This window comes from Manihot esculenta, chromosome 3 (assembly GCF_001659605.2).
Source record: "Manihot esculenta cultivar AM560-2 chromosome 3, M.esculenta_v8, whole genome shotgun sequence".
Taxonomy (NCBI): domain Eukaryota; kingdom Viridiplantae; phylum Streptophyta; class Magnoliopsida; order Malpighiales; family Euphorbiaceae; genus Manihot; species Manihot esculenta.
The window spans coordinates 22,796,160-22,821,044 of record NC_035163.2 but is presented as its reverse complement, the minus strand read 5'-3'; the positions used below and the strand labels follow the sequence as shown (position 1 = coordinate 22,821,044).

At 34.9% G+C, this 24,885-nt stretch overlaps 3 protein-coding genes across 3 annotated transcripts; 1 reads left to right on the top strand and 2 right to left on the bottom strand.

Annotated features, from left to right (window-relative positions):
• Window positions 1–2,358: 2,358 nt before the first annotated feature.
• Window positions 2,359–5,105, top strand: LOC110611824. The gene has a single exon (XM_021752330.2). The coding sequence runs from the start codon at window positions 2,694–2,696 to the stop codon at window positions 4,767–4,769; it is 2,076 nt and encodes a 691-aa protein (XP_021608022.1). The 5' UTR covers window positions 2,359–2,693; the 3' UTR covers window positions 4,770–5,105.
• A 3,008-nt stretch (window positions 5,106–8,113) lies between these two features.
• LOC110610741 lies at window positions 8,114–10,264 on the bottom strand. The gene is made up of 4 exons (XM_021750799.2): window positions 9,829–10,264; window positions 9,276–9,494; window positions 8,579–8,604; window positions 8,114–8,491 (listed from the first exon to the last, which is right to left on the bottom strand). The coding sequence occupies exons 1-4, from the start codon at window positions 10,192–10,194 to the stop codon at window positions 8,257–8,259; spliced, it is 846 nt and encodes a 281-aa protein (XP_021606491.1). The 5' UTR covers window positions 10,195–10,264; the 3' UTR covers window positions 8,114–8,256.
• Window positions 10,265–10,542: 278 nt separating this feature from the next.
• LOC110612454 lies at window positions 10,543–13,640 on the bottom strand. The gene is made up of 2 exons (XM_021753252.2): window positions 12,862–13,640; window positions 10,543–11,094 (listed from the first exon to the last, which is right to left on the bottom strand). Exons 1-2 carry the CDS (start codon window positions 13,594–13,596, stop codon window positions 10,699–10,701), a joined length of 1,131 nt encoding a protein of 376 aa, XP_021608944.1. The 5' UTR covers window positions 13,597–13,640; the 3' UTR covers window positions 10,543–10,698.
• Window positions 13,641–24,885: the final 11,245 nt, after the last annotated feature.

The window sequence follows — 24,885 nt, the reverse complement described above, 5'->3', positions numbered from 1 at the left end:
TTTTGGTTCTTCGAATATTATTATGATTGCTACTCGCTTTTCTATGCGCGTGCCATATCTCTGAACATTGCCCGAAGAAAGCTCTAATAATATATATATATACTATGTTTCAGAATAATAAATTAGACGATATTGAAGAAAATGCACTAATTTCAACAAGCTTTTAGACTAATAAATTATACCACCCACTTCTATTAACGGTTAATTTTGATTTATACCCTCTCTTTAATTATTATAAATTTCTCTTTTATTTATTTTATAAATTTTCAAATTAATTAAAAATATAATAAAATTGAGAGACTATAAATAAACATCAATTAAAAGTGTGTTGTAATTAGGGAGCTATTTTTAATAAATTATTTTAATATACCTTAATTATTTTAATAATCCACCATTAAAATAAAATAATTAAAATCTATAAACTAAAATTCTAAATTAATAAAAAATAATTCTTTATGTTTACTAAAATACTAGTAAAATTTAAAAATATTAATTAATATTCTTTTAAATTTTTCAAGCAATAAATAATTTGAGCAAAATAATTTTTAAAAATATAATAAAAATTAATATTAATGAAGAGAGTAATAATTAAATTAGTATCAAAATTATGATATTACTTAAATTAATTATATAAAAAAAATAAATTACAAGGTAATGACAACAATTAAATTAAATAAGTGGGTTCAATTTACTTTGTAAGTTCATATTTTTAATTATATTAAATTTATTATGATAGAATAATTAAAATTAATTTTTATTTAGTTAAAAACATATCAAAATATAATGATTATAAAATAAAAAATGTATCCCCTGCAATTAGATTTAAAATTCAAACATCTGAATCAACAAATAGAAAATAATAAAATATACTTACTCTCTTTAATTTTTCCTTTTTTAATTATTTTAAAATTATTATATATTTTTAAATTTTTTATATATGATTAATATATAAATTAATTATTATAATCTTATTTTATTTTATTTTATTCTAAATAATCTCTTATTAATTACTAAAATATATTTTAATATTTAATAAAAAATTTAATATTTTATGATGAGTATAACTAAAATGTTAAAAAAATTAATAAAAAATTTTAAGTGGGCCTATTTTTTCTAATTTTCCTTTCTATTTGTGCAACATAGTATATTAATTTTAATATTTACTCATTCCCTTCTAAGTAACGTTGGTTAGTTTAGTAGTTATTAATTATTTTAATAATAATTTTAAATACGGTGTGAAATAATTTTTTATAATTCATTCATTTTACATTTAAAATTGTTATCAAATAAAGCATATAAATGGTAATTTAGAAAATTAATTTTATATCTAAGAGATTGTAATGCACGTATGCATGGGTGCGAAGTAGGGAGCAAAAACGATATTTGAGGCTAATGTGGTCACGTGCATCCTTGAATTCTTCACTGTTTTTTTCACCTCGTCGCTATCATTTATCAACCCTTCTGTGATGTGAGAGTGAGAAAAAGGCCCACCATTTCCTGCAAAATATCAAGAATGCCACCTTGTCGTTTACCTTCAGAAAACGGCTAATTTGTTTTCGGGTCGGGTTTTAAAGCGGGTTCAAAGATGGCGATTGATATTCTCAATACATGAATGTTTTGGTTTGTTCAATATGAAACTGACCTGGCCACGTTCATCAAGGGCTCTATAGAACATGGCTTTCTACCTATTGAGGTTGATGTTTCGTTTCAATTATTTCTTAATAATTCAAAGTTCATTCTCATCTTCAGCTTTCGTTTTCTTGTAAATTAGATATTTAATAAGTAAAAAAAAAAGTTGAATTAATTAGACTAATCAGATGAATCGCTCAAAATTTCAAATTAACTTTTAAATCGGAAATCAGGCTACTTGAAAAACTTAAACCGAAGCGGAGGACTGCAGAAGAAGGTAGAATAGAGAAGAGGGAAGAATACAAGGCTTGTTCAAAGAAGGGGGAAGAATACAAGCAAATGATGAAAAGCTCCAAAGGCTAAAATCTACAAGTAGAGATTTCCAATTTATTTTAGAAAAAAAAATCTATATTGTTTTTGAAAAATTTAATCATTATATTTAATTAAAATGGTTAAAGTTGATATAGAAGTTACGGTGGGAAACCCTTAAATTTGGTTCCAATCATGTCGACTTTTGAATCGGAACTCTGAACCTTGTTCCCATTCCGGTGGCTACAGTGGTCGGCTTGGCCCCAGGTAAGTCTACGACACAATCCCCCACTTTGGAAGCTTATGTTGGATGACAGCTGTTCGTTGCAAGAATTACCACCGAGGGCAAAATTGGTATTACATAATTATCAAAAGAAAACCCAACATCACTTCTCACCGCACTCAGCTCAAGTCCTGTGTTTACATTCTGCTAAAGACAAATACCACTTCACTATCATCATCATCATCTTCCATTCCCTATTTCTTCTCTGTTCATCACTGCACATTCATGTCTTTACCCTAACACGCAACACTCCACTCTGTGATTTTCCATCACCTTTCCTTCCAAAAATCTCATATCTTGCACTGTTCTCCATGTTCAAATACGCCAAAAACCCAAAAAAGGAAAATAATGGACAATGATAGGAACCCCTCGACCCAACACCACCAACAATTCCACCAGTACTAGCACCACAAGCGAGCTCTTTATTTGATTCACTTCTCGCTTCTCTTCTTCTTCTTCTTTTTCTTCTTCCATGAAGATCTCTTCTAAATCTATTGTTAGTCCTGGCCGTGCCAGAGAACCTTCTCAAATCTCTCTTTCCAACTCTCTTAGTAGAAGATTGAGAACTAATGGTAGCATGAAGGGTGGCCAAGCTTCTCCTATGTTCCCCACCAATGGCAAGAAACGTGGCTGTGCCTTTGAAAATCCTGAACCTTCTTCCCCAAAGGTTACCTGCATTGGACAGGTCAGGGTCAAGACCAAGAAACAGGGCAAGAAGCTCAGGCTTAGATCTCACTCTCAGAGAAGAGGTGAGGTAAGTTTTAGAAGAGTAGACCAAACCAACAGCACCAACACTAACAATCTTGAACCCAGTATCCATCAAGATTTTGCTCACAATGTAAACAATCAGTTTCTCAATCAGCAGCAGCAACAGGAGCGCTTACCGCACAGGAATCAGAGATGGGTACATTTGCCTTTGACCATATGCGAAGCTTTAAGGGCATTTGGTGCCGAGTTCAATTGCTTTCTACCCTGCCGTTCCTCCTGTACGGCAAGCGAGAAAGAGAAGGAAGAGAAGGCTGCAGGATCCAGCAATGGAAGCTCTTGTGTGGCGGTGTTAGCGCGGTGGCTGGTGACCGTGCAAGAGGGAGAAGGAAAGGGAAGAGAAATAGAGTTGGTGGTTGGAGAAGATGAAGAGGACAGAGAAGAGTATACAGAGAGGAGGAGCTACAGGAGGCATGTTTTTGAAGAGATAGAATTCAAAGAAGAGAAATATGGAGAAGGAAATGAGAGTATGCAAGAAGAGGAAGCAAGGTTGAGCATTTGCATCCCACCAAAGAATGCTTTGTTATTGATGAGGTGCAGATCTGACCCTGTGAAAATGGCTGCTCTTGCTAACAAATTTTGGGAAGCACCTGTTCCAAATGTTGAGGATGAGGAAGATGGTGAAGACGATACAAATAAGGGAGAAGAAAAGGATCATGCAGAGGTTGGAGGAGGTGGTGATGAAGAGGCTCAAAGACCAGTGCTTGAGCAAGAAATGAAGCATGAAGAGGATTTGATGAATGAAAACTGGGTTTCTTGTGAAAACGCTGAAGAGCATCAAGTTCAAGAACATGAAGCAAATCTAGTTGTTTTGGATATTGGTGTTGTGGAGGAAGGAAATTTAGGGGAGCAAGAAGAGCAAACAGAAGAAACTCCATTGGAGGGTCCTTCTCCCTTACGAGAAGAAGGTGAAGATACAGAAAACTCGAAGAAAGATGAAAATGAAGAGTTGCTCCAAGAAAGTGAAGATAACAAGGAAAATGAACTCGTTAGAGCAGAAGAAAACGAACAAGAAAGCAATCCCAGCGATGATAATGTGCCCATACATCAAGAGCAAGAACCTAAAGAAGCTGGCCAAGAGTTACCAGAAGAAGACCGAGATGAATCAGAATCAGCTGAGACTGCTCGAGCTTTAGCAGAAGAAGTTGCAACACAAGAAGCACGGGAAGAGAAAGATTCAATCTGCATGCCTGAAGAGGGTGGAGGAGAAAGTGAAGAGACGGCGACCCATGAAGGATCCGAACCGGTATACCCGAAAACCCAAGAAGACGAAATGAACTTGAAGTCAAAGGAGAGAGAAAGTCAGCCAACGTTACCAGATTGCTTGCTCTTAATGATGCGTGAGCCTAAGCTGTCAATGGAAGTATCCAAGGAGACCTGGGTCTGCAGCACGGATTTCATCAGATGGTTACCAGAGCATTCAAGGCCCATTAAGAAAAAGGACGGTAGAGATGAGCCCAAGAAAAGGATTAGCATTGACATCAATCCTCGGCCGCTGCACAACAACTTGCAGCAACCACCTAGGTCTTCATGTTCATATCCGGCTAAGCCGCCAGTTCGAGCGGCTGGCTCAGAGTCTATGTCCACAGCGATTGAGCAGAAGCTGGTGGGAAGCAAGGTTTATGAGCCGTTTGTGCTAACGCGCTGCAAGTCAGAGCCGATGAGGTCAGCAGCTAAGCTTTCACCGGCAGTAGCACCAGAGGCTTGTTTCTGGAAGAATAGGAAGCTGGAGCCGCATCGTCCGGCGACGATTGGGGTCGGCGCCGCCGAGGTTGGGTACTAACTATTAACTAAAGCGAGTCTAGTGAAGTAATCTTGGCAAGAAAAGGGCGTGGTAAGTTGTAATGGTAAATCAGTAATTTTGTAGTTGATTAATAGTGTTTTTTTACTGCAATGGCATCCATGTAAATGTATTTTGCTTTAGTTTTTAATTTTATTATTATTATTATTATTTTTAATTAGTCGAACATTCATAATTGGGTGAGACTATAACTAACATAGACGTGATATTTGTTAAGGTGGTGGTGTGAATGGGTAGGAGGATTATCTTGTCAAAAACATGAGCCATCATGTTGTTATGAGTCTTGTTGATTGATATATGAATATGATTTTGTTTGAATTGGAATGGTTATGGGTGAAGATTTGTACTTGGACTTAACAATTATCACAAAGTCTACAGGCCATTTGGGATCATGATGTTACACATTTAAGAGTAATTTATACGGACTGTATACCAATTATTTAAGTAACATAAAACTCATGATTTTCTTGTAATGAGTGATGAAGAAATGAGGAGGGCTACTGGCAGATTTGGCTGCAAAAACACTAGTATTGTGTGCGAGTAGATCAAGTTCCAAAGCATGATGGGTGGTTAGCTTTTAACAGAGATAAATGCAGGCTTTTTAACTTTGCAGGACAAGAATTTCTTTGAGAGAGTGATGGTAGTATTGGCACATTTTGTTGTCTTCTGCCAAGATTAGTACATGAATAATTTAGCATCAAAGCCAAAACCAAAGAAAAGTTGGACTCCACCTCTGCCTGCCTCAAAATCCTTTTTTTTTCTTTCATGTGGGTAGATTAGATGCATGTTCATAAAGTAGTCCACCAGCTCGGTAGTTCCTCCTGCTTGCCTCAATTTGAACACCTTTCTCATTGGCTTTATTACTATGTGTTCTTCTATTTTGAGAAGTTTGTGGATCCACCCATTTGAAAAGAATCTCGGGATTTTTAGATTTTTCACTTTTTTTAAATTATAAATAATTCTTCTACCATTTATACAGTAATTGGATCTTAAAATAATGAATCAATCACGCACCAAAAAAATTTATAATTACTAAATGAAGGTCAATCAAAATTATCATATTTTTAGTTACTTAAGAACAATCGTTTCAAGTAAAAAAAAAAAGTATTAAGATATATAAAATGAAAATATTGAATATTAAAGTACGGTCAAATACTAAAATTAAAAGTTGATTTAATAAATTTCAGAACAGATGGGTTTTTTGTGATGTATAATATGATAATAGAAAAAAAAAACATGGGATTATGTATATGTTTCTCTTTTGTTGTGCCACATGCACAAAACTTGATTCTCAATAGTATTCAAAATCTTATTCAATTTAAGCAAAATTAATAACTTATAAATTGTATTTACAGATGTTGAGATAACACCATACCCCTGCTGAATTTATTAAGGACTATTTTTTAATTTTTTTTTAAACACATAAATATATAATATTTTTTAAATATATTCTTTTAAAAAATTTTTAAAAAAAATAAAAAAATTTTAGCTGCAATAAATTTGACTAAATTGATTAATCACTTTTGTCTGCTTATTAATTAATTAATATTGCATGTTTTCCATCTCTCATGTGAATAATAGTAAATTTATGATAAATGACTAATTCCATATGGCACAAATTTATTATATTTTTAATTTTATTTTTATATAAAATAATAATTGATGTATATTAAATAAATGTATTATTTTTATTATCACATATGATTTTTTGATTTCTTATTTTTTAATATAATAAATATAATTTATTATTAATTATTTTTATTATTAAAAAATTTATAATATATTTTTTATTTTAATAATAAATTAAATGTTAAAAATATATTTAAAAAAATCGGAACCACCATATAAAAAATATTTAAATAATAAATAAATTACTGTCAAAAAATATATAAATATATATAAGTCTATAATAAAATATTATGTAAATATTAGTTTATTGATTTGATATTTTTTAAAATCATATCTTATATATTTTTATTCATTTAATGTGAAAAATTATATAGATAAATATATATAATTGATTAAAATTATTATAAAAAATATTAATTGTGATAAAGCATAAAACAATTAAAAATTTAATAGAAATATTATATAAAATTTTATTAAAATAAAATTTTATTCTATTCAAATAATTTATACACAAAATAAATAAATATAAATAATTAAAATATAAGAAAAATAAAATAATATTTTTAATACTCTTGTTACAAATCTTAAACAACTAAATTATTAAATTTAAATTATTATAATTTATTACATTAATAAATCTTCACCTTATTCAATTCCTTTATTTTTTTTATACATCTTTATTTTTTATATTTTTAAATGACTTGTATTTTAAAATTTTTTTATTATTATTCCTCGATATTTAATATGAAATACATGTCTGAACAATTTTTGCTGGCCAACTCAATTCGTTGGACGATAATTGTTCAAATGTTAAGAAATTTTTTTAATTCAAATGATTCAATCTTCCACTACAATTAAAATTTAGTAAATTTTATTTTTTTTAAATATAATTTTTTAAATAGAGTATATTATTGAATATTAATAACATATAATAATCAGTAAAATTTTTAATTTTTTTATATAATAAAAATTAATGATATATGACTTTATACTTAATTAATATTTGAGATTTTTAAATTTTTTATTTTAAAATTAAAAATATGCATATTAATTAAATTTTTAATTTTTCTCTAAAAATGTTTTTTTATTTGATGATAATAAATAGTATATTTAACCAATAGTTCTTTCTTATATTATTTTGAATTTCAAAAAATAAAATAATATATTATGACTTATTCTCTATTAATCAATAATTTTAAGTTCAAAATTGAATATAAAAAGGAAAATAATTCTCCTTATTTCTTTTTTTTTTAAGAAAAGTGAATTCATATAAAAAATATATTATTTTATATAATAATAATATAAAATATTTTAATACATAAATGATGCGTGGACAAACGACTAGTTTTACAAAAAGAAAAAAAAAAAAATCAGTGATGCAAATTCGGAGACTAGCATGTTCAGTCGGTACCAAAGGAGGAAATGGACGTTGATAGTTGGTAGTAAAATTATGCATTAGTAAATGTAATTTGTAATGGAATTATATGGACATGTGAGTTCTCTGGCACCACTTGGATCTAAGTTCCTCAAATCCGTCCCCAACATGACCAAACATTCCCAAGCTTCCAAGTTTGCCGAGGCTTATTCTCTAAATCATCACATGGACAACTACCCACCAAATCACATGTCCTACTAGCTTTGCCTTATTCCATATGCAATCATTTTAGTGTGTAACCAAATCCACTACACAGAGCATTGGTTGGCTAAACTATGAAATTTTAACAGCATTATACAAGTGATTATAATTGCAAGATCAAAATTGATTATGCCCATCCCTGTTCCCCTTCAAAATACAAACGATTTAAAAGGACAGAGACCTACTCTTTGATTCTCTCTTTTGCTACTGTGAATTGTCTGGATTTTGATCTCCCTGGCTGCTGTTCAATTCAGCAGTAGAACTCTCAGTTGTTGACTTCAGCGAACCTGACTTTTCATTGCCTTTACTTTCACTTTCTTCACTAGTAGAATCTTCCATGAAAGAGTTGATGGCAAGCTGGGCAGAATAAAGGATTAAACCAACTGCATTGATGCCAAAAACGAATGTTGCAAGGTAGCATAACCCGTTTATAATTGTCCTGCAAACAGCAAGGAGATTTCACAACTTCCTCATACAAATGAAATTGAATATGTTAGAAGATTGTGCTAAGGGAGGCTATGGCTACCTGATTGTTATAGTTATTTGACGAACCTGAAAAGCAGGAAAATGAGAAGAATGTGAGAATTATACAAGTTCAATGTGTACTCACCAACAATGATCAAGCATTTTATTTCAACAGGTGAGCATATTCTGAAGTATGCAATAAGAAAAGGGTTAATTACTATCAAATCCCTGAGTTTTTATGAAACTAACTAGTTCCTATTTCAAAATCACACAATTAAAACGCTCATATATTTTGTATAATCCAACTCTTTAGTCTTTCCATTAAAAAAACTGTCAGTTGCTTTGAATTATTTATACTGTTTAGTCCTATATCTTTATCTATAGCTATTATTTAGTACCCTATAATTTTAAATATTCTTACTATTTAGTCCTTCTGACCAATGATAAAATAAGTTGACTCATGTATTTTTTTGACAAAAGGACTAAAGAGTATGATTTTACAAAATATGAAGACATTTTAATTGAGTGATTTTGAAATAGGTTAACTAGTTAATTTTCTAAAAACCTAGGGACCTGACAGTAATTCTCCCATATAAAAAATACAGGAGATCTTAGTATTACCATTAGACATTATTTGGATAAGATTTTAATTGATTGGACTTCTTTAGTTTTTGCATTAGCATAATGAAACTGACCAAAATTGATAAGCAAATGAAACCATACAAAGAAAGAGAAAAAGGTTAAGTAATGGAACTAACAGAGAAATTATCTGACATAGTCTGGCGGTTAAGAGATGCCTCAATAGTAGTAGTGAACTTATAGAGTATAAGTGCAATCACTGCTGCTGATATTCCTCCTAAAAATGCCTGAACTGGTGAAGGAGGCTTCTTGGCATCAATGGTAGCTGATCCCATTGCTTTCAAGCTATCTAATGCTTCCTCTTTTATTGTTTTCTTTGCTCCAGAAGACCTAAATCTCTAAAAAACACATAATACACTTGCTCAAAATTCCTGAAGGAGCTGAAGTTTAAAAAGAAAGTGATTAAATTTAATAAATTGAACAAACCCCAATTTTATCAAATGCCCATTTGAATCATTATACCAGATACTAATACAGATGCACTTAGAATTCAAATTGAATCATGATAACAAGTAATTTGATATGAAATTTCATGGGAAGGCAATACTTAACACTCAATTCTGATAAAAATTCAGCAAACCCATCTACCAAAATGCACTTCTTAAAAGCATAACAGCAAGACAACACAGATTTGCTGCAATATCATCAAGAAGAAATTCAAAAGTGAAATACCAGTTCTTTAGCGCGCTTAGCTCGGCGACGAATAGAGCGAAAGAGGAAGACAGCAATGGCTCCAGTGAGGAGGACGCTAGTAGCCACCTGGAGAGGAGTAGGGTCATCTGTAGTAGCAAAAATGGAAGGAGATGAGAGTGGGAGCTCTACGGGACCACCCTCCTCCAGTGGAGTAATGGGTGTCACGGTAGTCGCCAGGTCGGGGAGCTCCGCAAGCCATAAGTCGGGTCTGGGAGGCGGAAGCGCTGAGAAGGAGAACGGAGAGGTGGGTTTGTAGAAAGAGGTGGAAGCAAGGGAAGGGCTACGGCGGTGGAGGGAGAGGGGGAAGAACCGAGTAGAGAGTGTGTGGTGATGGCAATGCAACATTTGATGAATGTTTCAGAGAACAATGGAAATGGATTTTTCTTTTTATTACTTATCTTCTTATTCCTTTGTTTTTGGAGCTCTATCATAATAATATCTTCTTGTCTGCAATTTTTTTTTTGGAAATTTTGTATGGAAATTCATAAAATATCTTCCTTAATTTTTTTTTTAATTCTCTTTTTTCCTCCTTGTAAAATAAATTTCTATGCTCTGTAAAAGCAAAATAAACTTGAGTCAATTATTAAATCAATGGATTTTTCTCTTTTACATAAATCAATGAGCTAAATCAACAAAATTAAGAGAATTATGAAATCAGAATAATGTTTTATTATTGCAAAATAAAGCAAATATCAGAAAAATGAATTATTTATTTTACAGATTTATCGAATCTCCAAATTATTAGAGCAATATGGAGTTAAAATTTCACAAGACCAAGAAAACTGAATCAGCTAACAGCGACTAATTGTCAGAGTCTTTGCTAAAAGTTCAGAGTTTAGGCCATCAAATTTAGCGCACATTAGAGGCCACTGCTCTGGCCCAACACTTGAGTTGCGCCTTCATTTCTTGTGCAGAACCTTTGGCAGCCCAAATGGGAGCTGGAGGTGCACAGCCTTGCATTGGCACATGCCATGCCTTGGAAGGATAAGGACTCCTCCTCACTACATCTTGGTCTTGATGATATCGGTTTTGTGTTTTCTTTCCTTGCAAACCGGGGAATCCCAAGTCCTTGAATCCTTGTACTTCTCGAGATTCCAGATTACTTAGGCTTCTCTGCATAGTTCTTTGATTAGAGGATCCTTGATTCCTTGTTTCCTTTAGGCTCCCTTTAACTGTATCTATGGTTTCCAGCTTCCAGTTTCTTGGTGGCCTGCACCTTGGTATGCTGGAACTTTGTGTTATGCCCTGCATACATTGTGTTTGCATTAATTTTTTGGGGAAGAAACTGCATAGCCAGTGATGAATTTAAAATTTTAAGTTGGAGGGATTAATTTCACTTTTTCGGTAAAATGTTTAAAATTTTTTTTATTAATATAGATATTAAAGACAGTTTTCAAGTTGAGAGTTTTCAAGTTGAGAGTTGAAGTAATGGATAAAATTTATATAAATAAAATTTTGCGAGTTGAATGAATTTTTTCATTTAATTTTTTTTTAGTTTGAATAGTTTAACCTATTACCCACATAAATACTATTTAATTATTTATTTTTTAAATAAATTTAATACAACTTATAATTTACTAAACTCATTTTTTTATTTATTTTTTATATTTAAATAATTTATTAAAATATTAAATAATTTAAACCATTACTCATGTAATTTTTTTCTAAAAATTCAAAATTTATTTTTTATAAATTTAAATAATCTAATATATAATTTTAATTATATAAATAAAATTAAATAAAAATAATTATTATTAATTATTATTAGAAAGTAATTATAAAAAATAAATATGAATAATTTAACTTATAAATATTTTTGAAAAGGGAAAATATTAGTATACGCCGATGATGTTGAAATATTGAAAATTAAAAGTAAATTTTTTGGATTGAAATAGAATAGAATAGTTTATTATTATAAAAATAATATCTAGCGTTCCGATTTTATTTAGTGGAGAATTACTATTAAATTTTTGAATTTTTAAAAATTTATCAATTTGTTTTTACATTAAAATTACACGAGTAGAAATATTTTTATATTTTATAAAATTAAGTTATTTAGTAATTTATTAAAAAATTATTAGTAGATTTATTTAGATTTGAATAAAAAAATTAAACATAGATATTTAAACTACTAAATAATATATATATATTTAAAATTATATGAATTAAAAATATAAATATTTAATATAGGTTAATGATATAATTTTCAAATAGAGATGAACTAATAAATTTTTTAAAGATTTAAAGACTTAATAATAATTTTTCTCTTATTTATTTAGGGTTGAAGTAAAATTATCTAAATACACTTAAATAATTTAAAAAATTGCAGAGGGTCACTCAAGGGATACTAAATATTTAAAATTATGTAGATTAAAAATATAAATATTTAATATAAGTTAATGATATAATTTTTAAATAAAAATTAATTAATAATTTTTTAAAAAATTTAGAAATTTAATAATAATTTTTCTCATTTATTTAGAGCTAAAAGAAAATTAGCTAAATATATCTAGATAATTTAAAAAATTTCAGGATCACATCAATAGATATTAAATAATATGTATATTAAAAATTATATGGATTAAAAATATAAATATTTAATATAGATTAATAATATAATTTTCAAATAGGATGAACTACCAAATTTTTTAAAAACTTAATAATAATTTTTTTAAATAATTTATAAAATTTCAGGATGCTATGCCCCTTGCTTAGCACTCTTGATCCCACTGTACATCCGTCGCTGTGCTGTGCGTAAGTGATTAATTTTCAAATGTTCTAATTATTGCTCTAATCGTGCCTCTTATATGATTAGTACTCCATTGATTTGCTGATCCATTCTTATTAAAACAAATCGAAGTTAACAGATAATGAATATCTGAAATTCTCCTATAGATTTATCAACCATGGAGGAAATAAGTATGTCAGCTTGCAACACAGCAACGAATTTTAGCATTGAACAATAGGCCTAACATTTTTGAAGAGCTGAAAAATGCAAGTTTTGGTAGGTACCTTTGGAGTTTGACGAGGAGGCATTGCTAGGCGAATCAATCTGCTCATTGTAATATCACTGTCGTCTTCTTCTCCTTCTTCATCCCTCCCCATACTAGCCGGTAGAGATGGTGTTCTAAGTAACGTGGGTTTTGATGGTTGCCCTGTGATCCCTTTGCTCCTCCTATTCTCTTGAATACCTTCTTTACAAGCAATTGATTTAATGGGTTGTTGTCTGCAGGTGAGTTTTATATCTTCAATTTTCTCTTCTCTCCTGCCTATACAAGGTGGCAAGGATGGTGCACGAGTCAACTTACCTACAACTTTCTTTGATGAAGATTTGTCTAAACAGGGACTATTCTCTACTAAAATTGCTTGATCATAGTTTGGAGAAAGATCAGAGTAACACCTCTGCATTAATGATGATTTTCTTGGTTTTCTGGTAAGCAATTTCCCAAAGAACCAACCCTCCTCTAAAAGCTGATGAACACCATCCACCTTTTCTTCCCTACTGGCTAAGGGCTCAAAAGGGTCATTATCAAAACAATCCATCAGCTGTTTTTTGGCTGAACCTATGATCAATCTACTACAAGTGGAAAGAAAAATACCCACAGAGAAAGAAACACATGGGAGAGTTGGTGGTTGTGATTTGTTTTCCTTTATATTCTGGCATTTTACTGGAAGCTGCTGCACAGCATATGGGGGATTGACTTGGGGACTCATGTGGGGCAGAGCACCCATGTGGATATAGCTCATAGAATACAGCAATCTCTTGTTTTTTTTAATTCAAGAACAGAAATTTATCATCAACTACTCACGGGTATTGAACTTTTAGTTCAAGATTATGAAATTTACTATGTTAGAATTCAGAACTGCTGATATATTGTCCGAGGTAGTGAAGTATGGAGGAAGTAATTTGTTTTTAATAAATTGAGCACAGGTGTTTATGAGAATGTGTCTGAAACAGAAGTATATAAATTGAATTGTAACTTAGAGACATGGAGATTGGGCAGGATTGAGCAGATGTCATTATTCCACATTGCCCATGTGAAGATGTGATTGTCGTTTTGTTTGTGAAGCAACAGAAACTGGTTTTGTGCTTTTGTTTTTATTCCCACTTGTTATGTGACAGCTAAGCTCAATGTATGCTGAGAAATTATTTTTTTTTATTTGAGAAAGATGGATGTAAGAAAATAATTTAATTTAATTTAATTTTTACACTCACAATTAAATCTAATAATAACTGTTTTTAAGTAAATCCGAAAAATTTAAATTCTACTCTTCTAATTTCTATTTTAAAAAAATAAAATAAAAGTAAAATAACATAAAAAATTAACATTCTAAGTGCATTTTCAGTTAGAAGGGCAAAATAAAAATAAAAATAAAAATAAAAATAAAAATATGCATTGATAGATAAGGAAAGGAGATAATTTAGAATATATGATCTATTTATATCTAATAATTTTTTATAACAAACAAATTTTTTTCATTTTCTTATATGATCCAATCAAATATTGATTGCAGGCATTTGTCAGTTTAGTATTGTTGTGTTATTATTATTGTTAAATTAATTTTCATTGGATTTTCTTAATTAATTTAATTTGAATAGTTTTTCACTTTATTTGTAAATAAATTTTAATTAATTTATGTCATAATTAATTAAAAAATATTTTTTATTCCTCCATTGCTTTCTTAAATTATTTTAGTTATAAAAATATCTGGACAAAAAACTATGCATCACTTCATATTTAAATTTTAAATTTTAAATAATAAAGTTATTTTTTAAAATTTATTTTATTTTAAATTATGAATAATAAAGTTATTTTTAAAAATTTATTTTAAGGAATAAATTAAATTTTAAAAAATAATAATAAATTAAAGTGTGTCTAATTAGACTTGATTGTAAATTTTAAAACAAACTAATATGGCTCCTTTATCTTATCACGGATGGTCATATATTATGCTCATTTGGAAATTTTAAAACAAAATTAAAGTTATTTTTCTTTTTCTTTTTTTGCATAGTTTTGTAATTTGATTTTGCATAGGTTTTTTTCATTCTTTTATTATATATTCAAATTTTATAACATTAATCGGACACTCTTCAAAAAAAAAAAAAAAAATCTAGCCTATGTGCTTTCTTGTATGGTATTTCTTTCTTTCTTTTTTTTTTTTAAGAATTTTGTATGGTATTTCTTACTATGGATAACATTCACCTTTCAAAAGATATATTCCCTTCTTTATAATAAAAATTTAATTCAATTAATTTTTTAATAAAAATTTTCATTTAAATAAAAGAATTCATTTTTAACTTACGTAATTTTTTATTTAAAAAAAATGTAAATAATTTTTGTTTTTATTAAAAAAATAAATTATGATAATTTTACTTAAATTTACTTGAATTTTTTTATATAAAATAAATTATTCCTTTATTTAATATGAATGATATTATAAAAAAATAATTCAAATAAATTCTTATAAAATCATTTATAATTTTATTTCAGAAATTTTATATTTTTTTATTTTAAATAAAAGTTTATAAAAAAATTAATTAAATTAAATTTTTATAAAATTATATCTATCGGACTAATATCAATTCTAAAAAATTCTTTTCTTATGTAGTTAACCATTCATCGAATCTATTGTATATATAATAACAGCTCTAAAGAATTTTTAAAATTAAGTTGAATTAAATTTCTGTATTTTTTACTAAATAACTTCAATTTATTTTATTTTTCAGTTAAGCTAAAAATTTTGCTGAAGGTAAAATAAATTATGATCTAATATAATATCTTTAATAATATATTATTATTTTTTAATTAAATATTTTTTATATAATAAAATTTTATGTTCATAATTTTAAAAATTATTTATTATATATATTATTTTTATGTTGATTAAAAACTAATATATATTATATTATATCGAAACTTATTGGTCTTCGAAAGTGCATATGCTTAATTAATTGGTTAAAAAAATTAAATTGAAATTATTTCACCATTGAGCAAAAGTATAATTGAATTTATTTTCAAATATTTTCTAACTCTTCATCAAACGCTAATCATTTTATATTTTTTATTAGGGGTAAATAAATCAAATATTAGGGGTAAATAAATTAAATTGTAAAAGAGATATTCAAAGTTTAATTCGATTATACATAATTTGTTTTTGGTATTTTTGTTCCGGTAAATGATGTTTAATGGAGAGAGTTCTTCTTTCGGTCTGCCTGTTTGTTGCATGCAGTTGTGTGTATTTTCTTACAGTTTCTAATTCCAAATCAGAGTGTCAAAGCCAACGAGTTTGCTGCAAAATATCTTCCTTCTTCGGCTGCCTTCTTTGTTTTGATAACACCTCGGCTCTAGAGATAGCTTGCATGAAACGATTGAGAAAGCAGCCTTTCCTTTCATATGCGTCTTGCATCTTTTTTGCAAGACTCAATGGATATATTGTTCTTCCTCCTTTATTTCTGGTAGGCTGCAAATGCTTCTTGATGGGTGGATCCTAGGCTTTATTTGTATGCCCCAATTTCAACCATCTTTCTTGAGGTTCCAGTCTCTTAGTCTCCTGTGTTTGTGACGACTATGGCGATAGTTGCAGGGATGAAAGCATCGGTCTTTTGCACCTGTTCGATTGCATCAGTTGTAGTTGGGGAGTCAGAGTTGGATTTGCGTCACTGGGTCTAGGGTTTTATAGTTATTTTCTTATATTTTTTTGAGTCTTTTGTTTCTGGTGTTTTATGTATTTAGACAGCTTTGTAAAGGGGTTTTATGGTTCTTTTCTTATGTGTTTTTTGGACCCTTTATTTCTGGCGTTTCATGCATTTGAACAGCTCTGTAATGTAGATCTTGAGCCTTTCATTTATGAATTATATATATATATATAAAAAAAAAGTAAACTTGAACAAAAAAATTGAAAATGTAATTATGGAAAATGAAGTGAAGAGAAATATTGAAAAATAGAATTAGAATGTTTGGTTTAACTTTTTCACTCAATTACTAGCTAATATATTTTCAAATAACTACTTTATCAATTTGGTAAATTTAAGACAACTGATAGGTAATGATATTCTATTAACTATATTTTCAATTAACTCAAATTCTAGAGTTTTTTGCTCATAGCTGATAAGATCTATCCATTTAGTATATATTACTTATAAAATTTTTATATTCAAATAAATTTTAATATATAATAAATTATTTATAAAATTTTTATATTCAAATAAATTTTAATATATAATAAATTATTTATAAATATAAAATATTATAATGATTATTGATAACTGCTGGATTTCTCCACCCCGGTCCGGGGCCAAGTTCATGATATCAGCCCATTACTTAGAGGCCCTCAAGTCTCCCTTATGATTCAGGCCCAGCCCGTCAGTCCGCTCCGCCTTGAGACCGGGCTCTATTCCGACTCCACAATCAGGCCGGCCCAGCTTTTGTGGCCCGGTGATCAGATCCTCTCTAAGCCCAGCTCTAATTCCATCTTTCAGTCTAGCCCAGAGGAAGAAAGGCGATCAGCCCACTCGCCTAGTAGGCCCATCCGCACGCGCGTCTGAGAGAATCGGAGGCTGTTACGCATTGAACAGGGATCTGATTTCCTCATACGACGATATTAACGTGCCAGTGACAAGTGGCCCAATGACATACATTATGTTACACGTCATTAGCAGACAAAAGAAAACATATAAAAGGGGATATACTCTCCTCTAGGTCTAAGCTTTTTCCAGTTTTACAGAACCCTTGTAAAACCCTATTTTCTGGATCTCAGATCATCAATTGGCGCCGTCTGTGGGAACGAAGGAGATCTTTTCATCGCCGAAGTTCCACTCTTATAATGCCCACTGAGATCCACAATGGCTAACCACAACGAAAACAACGTCACTCCAAATGACCTGAGCTATGCCCAAGAGGGGCAGCAGTTCTCCTTTTCCAGTCCCACAACACCAAACAACTAAACACCAATCTCTTTCAACCCCTCGCCAAGTTTGGCAGGGAATGCTTCCGCCGCTACCTTGTCCAACCAGGACCTCCAAACCATGGCCCTCCAACTACAAAACACCGCCCACTGGTTGGGGCAGATAATGCAGCAACGGGGCCTTAGCACCCCAGCAAACGTATTGCCAGTGGTAGAAGAGCCCCAGACCAACGAACCTCAGCCTACCTTCAACCACCCCCGAACTGTCGGCCAAGAAACCGGAGACGGGAGGAGAAGAGTCGGAGAAGAGGAAGAGCCGGAAGCTCGAGTTTATGGAAGGAGGGTGAGGGAGCTTATAGAGGATGATGAAGTCGATAGCTACTCTGCCGGAACCACCGGAAGAGCGGAGAGCGAGACATGAGAGGAGGAAGGTCGCGCAGAGAAGAGGCCCAGGCAGGAGGAAGAAAGCGTAGACTGAAAGCTGCAGAAGATGATAGAATAACTTTTGGCTGAGTTAGGGGCGAAGGACCCCAGCCAAACTCTTTTGCCTACCTCTTCACCCTTCTCAACGTGGGTACAACAAGAGACCATCCCGAAGAAATTTATGATGCCACCTATGGCCGTGTACGACGGAGCTGGGAACCCCCGGGAGCACGTCTTGAACTACAAGATCTTCATGAAGTTGCAGACTTTGTCAGATACCTTGATGTGCAAGGTATTCCCTACGACGCTCTCAGGGCCAGCACGGGCGTGGTTCAACAGCCTTGAAACCGAAAGTATCAGCAGTTTTGGAGATCTGGCCACTCGTTTCATCAGCCGGTTTGTCGCCGGGGTACCCACAGATAGAAAGACGAGCTACCTAGAGACGATCAGGCAAAAGAGAGATGAATCGCTCAGGGAGTACGTCGCCCGTTTCAATACGGAGGCCCTACAGATTCCCGAGCTCGATGAGGGAAGGGCGGTGGAAGCCGTGCAGAAGGGGACGACCTCTGCCGAGTTCTTTGGCTCATTGAGCAGGAAGCCTCCGACCTCACTGGTCGAGCTGATGAAGCGGGCTGAAAAATACATAAGGCAGGATGACGCCTTGGTGACAAACAGGTTCGCCAGGGGAGCGACAGATAGGGGGAAAGCACCGGAGGAAGGGAGGCCGGAGAGGCATGAGAAAAAGCATGGCAAGAGGCCTGAGCCTTACAGATAACCCTGGGAGCGAAGGGACCAAAGACCTCTCCCTCCTCGAGTCTCAGAACAGAGGTCACTCCCTCCGTGGGTTCCAGAGACGCCGACCCCACTCAATGCCTCTAAAGCTGAAGTGCTTATGGCCATCCAGGATAAGGAGTTCCTTCAATGGCCCAGGCCGATGAAAACGGAAGCAAACCAGCGAAATCCTGATAAATATTGTCAGTACCATTACATGCACGGCCATGACACCAATAACTGCTTCCAGTTGATTGCTGAGATCGAGAGGCTGATAAAGAGGGGACACCTCAAGAACTTTATAAAGAAACCGGAAGAACAAAGGCCTCAGCCCAACCCAGCAGGGCAGACACTCAGGAGAACGGGAGCAGGGCCGTGAATGACGGGTCCAGTGGAACCATCAACATGATCGTTGGAGGAACAAAAGGTTGAACAAGCTGGAGAGGTACTTTCTTTAGAATATTTGTGAAAAGGAAATTCTTGTACTATGAAAACATGAAATAACACCATCTTATAATAATGCAATGATTATCTCTATTATTGTGAGTATTAACTCTCTCAGAAAAAGAAAAGAACAGATATCAGAAGACCTCCTTGAGACAGAGAGACCTCCAGGAGGTAGAAGACCAAGATCTCGTCAGATCTCCTGGAGCAAAAACGGCCAGGATCCCGTAAGATCTCCTGGAGCAAAAACGGCCGGCGGGATCATCAAGATCTCCCCGGAGCAAAAACGGCCAGGATCCTGTAAGATCTCCTGGAGCAAAAACGGCCGGAGGGATCACCAAGATCTCCCCGGAGTAAAAACGGTCAGGATCTCGTCAGATCTCCTGGAGCAAAAATGGCCAGGATCTCGTAAGATCTCCTGGAGCAGAAACGGCCGGCGGAGTCTCCAAGATCTCCCCGGAGCAAAAAACGGCCAGGAGCCCTGAAACATAGCTCATATAAGGCTCGACAAGAAAGCAAGAAATTAAATATTGACTTCAAAGTGAGGAAGATGAAATTCCGAACTCCTGAACCCGTCGCAAAGATAGCACAAAAGTCTAAGCAAAGAACAAAAATCTGAGCTCCTTAATCCGCTGAATAGACGGACTCACGACAAAAGCAAAAGACCCTGCCCACAGCTCGGATCAGCTCACAGTAAACAAACACTTAGCAAAAATGACCCTAAAAAAAAAAACAGAGCTGACCTCCCCATCCCAGTGGAGCATACAGCCCAGACCGCCCCGACTAACAAAGGGTCACTTCAAGAGGCACCAGATATCCGAGCTCATAACCAGAAAGAGAGGTAAAATCGTCTGAAATGGAGCCGCGCAGCTACAAATAAAGTCTTGGGATTTACCCCCTCACCACCCATGTAATAAATGCTGAGGAGGTAAAGGGGGCAACTCGAGGAGAAATCCAAGGGCATGAGTAAATGAGACCCCAGCTTTAGCTCTTATCAAATCAGAACTAAAAGGCAAAAAGGCCAGCCCTGCTCATCACCTTTAAAGGTACATGATCTGACTTATTATTATTAAACAAAGGATGTATGCCCGAGCTCATAATAATGAAGTAATAAGAGAAAAATGAGGATGTCCTTACAAGAATCATAAAAATTCGTAGGTTGAGAGTTCAGCCCACTGTTAAAAACAGAGCTCGTGGGTACGGCTAGTCCAGTTCGGAAAGAGCTTACAGATAAGAAGACCTTAGTAAAAATAGATAAATTTATAAGTCAGAGACTAAGTCTCTTGCTATGTTTTCAGCCCTGATTAACTGAGGGGCAAGAAATGAAAGACGACATAGTCAATTCCTTACAAGATTTATTAAACACCTCCTAAATGTTTTATTCGCCAATTAAACAAATTAGACTGCTTAGACAGAATAAGTAGCCCGGTGAGGAAGTAAGAACAACTCAAATATGAATAAAGCCAGAGAAATGAATGACAATAAAAATAACTCAAAATACCAACACAAAAATTAAATTTCATTAAAAGGAAAAGTAATTACAGCCTGTTTTAAAGTCTACTCTACTGAAGGAAAAACAGTCCTTAAAGGACTTACATGTCTAGAGGCATTAACATCTACATTACCTTCTGTACTATCTACATTTACATTATTTACATTACTGTCTATGGGAGGCCCAGCACCTTCTGGCTCAAACCCCCCGATGCCCACAAAAGGCACGACCTCCAGCCCCCGAGACCCAGCATCTCCATCTCCCAGCTCGGCGCCTGCCTCAGAAGGCCCAGCTGCAGTATGAGGAGCCTCTTTGGGCAAAGATCTGTCATCCTCCCCGTAAAGCACCTCCTCACCATCAGAGTCTTCCTCTGCAGCTCGGAGTTTAGCCAATGGGATGGACAGGTTATGTCTGGCTGTCCTTAGGCTCCGATTGTACCCAGAGACGAATATGCGGAAGCCCTTCTTCCATACGGCAGTTTTCATTTCATCAAAGCCTTGGAATTCCGCAAGTCGCTTCTCACAGGCCTCAGCTATCTTGGCTTTAAATTCAGAAGAACTTTTATAATCCTGGAGATGAGCTTCACAGGCCTGCTGGATCTCCTTCTTCAGCTCAGGGGACTCCTTATACTCCCTTAGACACTTCCCGACCTCCAGCTGGACCCTATCCTCAGCCAATTTGACCTCTTCAAGAAGAGCTGAGCACCTCGTCTCCATGGATTTGACTTGTTGGCAGAGTTGCTGATTCTGAAGTTTGGACTCCTCTACCGCCAAAGTCAAGCCCTTAACACTATCAGCTTGCTTGCTCAGCTCCTGCTTCAGGACCACAACCCGAGCTACGGCTTCACTCTTTTGAGCCAGCACGACATTGAATTTTACCTTCAGCTGCTCATGCTGGCACTGGATCTCCTCCTTCTGGCTCACGGCCTCGTCCCTCTCACGCAGAGCATCCACTGTGGAGGACAGCTGCTTCAGAACTTCCTCACAACGGACCTCTACTGCAGCTGCCCTCTCGTCAGACTCTTTAAGAACCCTCCGGGCGTGAGATAACTCCGCCTTTAGGGACTTGGCATGCTCATGGGCTGCGGCCAGATTACCCCGAGTGTCACTAGTGGCAGACAGATTTTTCTCTAAACGAGCCTCCTCAACCCGGCGATCCACAGACTCCCGGAGAGAGTGGTCACGAGCGTCCACCTCCATGAAGAGGCCCATCACCTAGCGCAAAAAGAAAAAGCTGTCATAACAAAGAAACAAAGAAAATTAGAATACGAGCAGAAACCAGAACGAACGACTTACCATCAGGAGCATCTCCCTGATTGTATCTCCCAGCTCCCCCCGAGGTCGAGACCGGAACGCTGCCTGCTCCCTGGTAGAACTAGCTAGAAGACCAGTGAGAGCAAGCAAGCGTGGGTCTGAAGCCTCTGTGACGCCACCAAACATTCGCTCCTTGATAATTTCAGCGACAACACTTGCGGGAGACTAATGGGTGATGTCCTCTGCGTTCAAAATGTCGTTGTCAGGAGCAGACAATAGGGGTATCACAGGAACATCCTTCTTCTTCTCAAGAGGAGGGAGAGCTGGAGCTGATCCCTTGGAAGCCCTGGATTTCTTCCGAGCAGGAGCTGGGACCGGCACTTCGGAGAGGGCAGGACGCTTGTCCCCAGCCTTCTCTATGACACCTCCATCACTAGCAAGGCCGGATATACCCTCATCAAGAGCAGGGGCATCTCCGGTAGGGGCCTCCTGAACATCTTCGTCTACAAGAATAACCTCTTTTCTTTTTCCTAGAGCTTCCTCTTCAGTAATGGAGACCTCAAGTCCCACAGCAGAAGCATCCACAGGAGGAAGGATAGGGTTCATCCTCGCCAGCCCGGTTTCCTCAGCCACTTCAAAAATAACTCTTGGAGCCTCTTCCGTCCTCTCAGTAGAAGAGCGTCGAGGCCGGAGGGCTTGAGGAGACTGGTGAGCCGAGCTCGATCTGCTGCGGCTAGAGGGCCGAGAAGACTTGCTACGTCGGAAATTCGGTCTGGGAGCCTGAGAAGATGCTGGGGGAGGAGGAGGTCGAGTAACCGACCTGGAAGAAACAACCTCAGCTACTCTTTGAGTAGCCTCCTTCACAGATTGCCCAGCCAAGAGAGCATCCAGAGCAGCGTCCATGCTCTCCCAGGACAGTATAAGGTTCTTCGGGGGCTTGATCTGGTCCATCTTCACGTCGGAAGCTGCAAAAGTCCAAAATCAATACAAAGTAAGATAACAAGCCACACAGATTACAAAGGCAAAACGACACAACTAAGTGGAGTAAAGTACCCGCGTCTCTAATATCACGAAGATTAGATACAAACATACACTTCTCGACATCATACTTCTTTTCAACAGAAGTCAGTCGAATATACCCGACCTGCTCAGTAAGGCTCAGCTGGGGCAGGTCATTGCAGTTCAGTGAAACATCCTCCCAGGAGAGTTCTAGGTCCTAGATGAGCCCGGACTCCTTCTTGAGCTCCACTACTGCAAAGCCCTCCATCTAGCCCTTTATTGAGTCTTTATGACCAGAAAAGATTGAAAGTCCCCCCCCCCGAGGGGAAAAATAATAAAATCCCTGGATTGCTCTGACTAATCGGAAGAAACAAACAAACAAATGCACCATGGGTGTGAACCCCCAGCTCAGACATACAGATTTAAAGGAAGACATGAACAGAATGAAATTGGGAACTAGCATCCGAGGGGTTATCCTAAAGTACCGGAAGACCCCAGTAAAGAAAGGAGAAAAGGGGAAGGTTAAGCCAAACTCCCTTTGTTTAGCGAAAAAGACCAGGCTAAGATCCTTTTGGGGATCGATTAAGTCGGAGGGAGGAGGATCAGGAAGAGCGACCCTCTTGTTCGGGTAGGGGGTCCGAATACGAAATAGAGGGGTATCTAAATACTCCCTAGAGAAGAAATTTTTTTAGGACAGACGGAGTGACACTAGACTCTACTCTAAGAACGTCGGGAAGTTTTGGGCTATCCATGGAAGGACAAAGAGAAGAGCGTACCTTGAAAGTGGCTGGGGCAGAAGGACGCTGTAGGCAAATCGCGAAGAAGATAGAAGAGAGCAAAGGTTTCGAGAAGACAGAGAGAATTTGAAATTTGGAACAGTGACAAAACGAGGAGATGTTCTGAATAGACTTGTCCTTTAGGCTGCGCGGTCATTATTACTCTCGGTATTTACCCCCTCATCAGTCAGACAATAACTGACGAGAAGGTAAAGGGGCAATTGATGACCGCTGGATTTCTCCACCCCGGTCTGGACCAAGTCCATGATATCAGCCCATTACTTAGAGGCCCTCAAGTCTCCCTTATGATTCAGGCCCAGCTCGTCAGCCCGCTCCGCCTTGAGACCGAGCTCTATTCCGACTCCACAATCAGGCCGGCTCAGCCTTTGTGGCCCGGCGATCAGATCCTCTCTAAGCCCAGCTCTAATTCCATCTTTCAGCCTAGCCCAGAGGAAGAAAGGCGATCAGCCCACTCGCCTGGTGGGCCCATCCGCACGCGCGTCTGAGAGAATCGGAGGCCGTTACACATGGAACATGGATATGATTTCCTCGTACGATGATATCAACGTGCCAGTGACAGGTGGCCCAATGACATACATTCTGTTACACGTCATTAGCAGACAAAAAAAAAATATAAAAGGGGATATACTCTCCTCTAGGTCTAAACTTTTTCCAATTTTACAGAACCCTTGTAAAACCCTATTTTTTGGATCTCAGATCATCAATTATAATATTTATTCTTTATACAATAAATATATATATACATAAAAAAATTTTAACAAATCATAATTTTAAATTATATATTAAATATTACAATAGCCTATTAATTATTATAGAAGTCTACTGTATATGGAAAACTCAAATTGAGTTTATTTTCTGTATTGTATTAACTATATATAGAGTATAAGTTACAGCTGTCTTTGTTACAAGTGATAGTCTTTGTTACAAGTGATAAACATAAATACAAAAAATT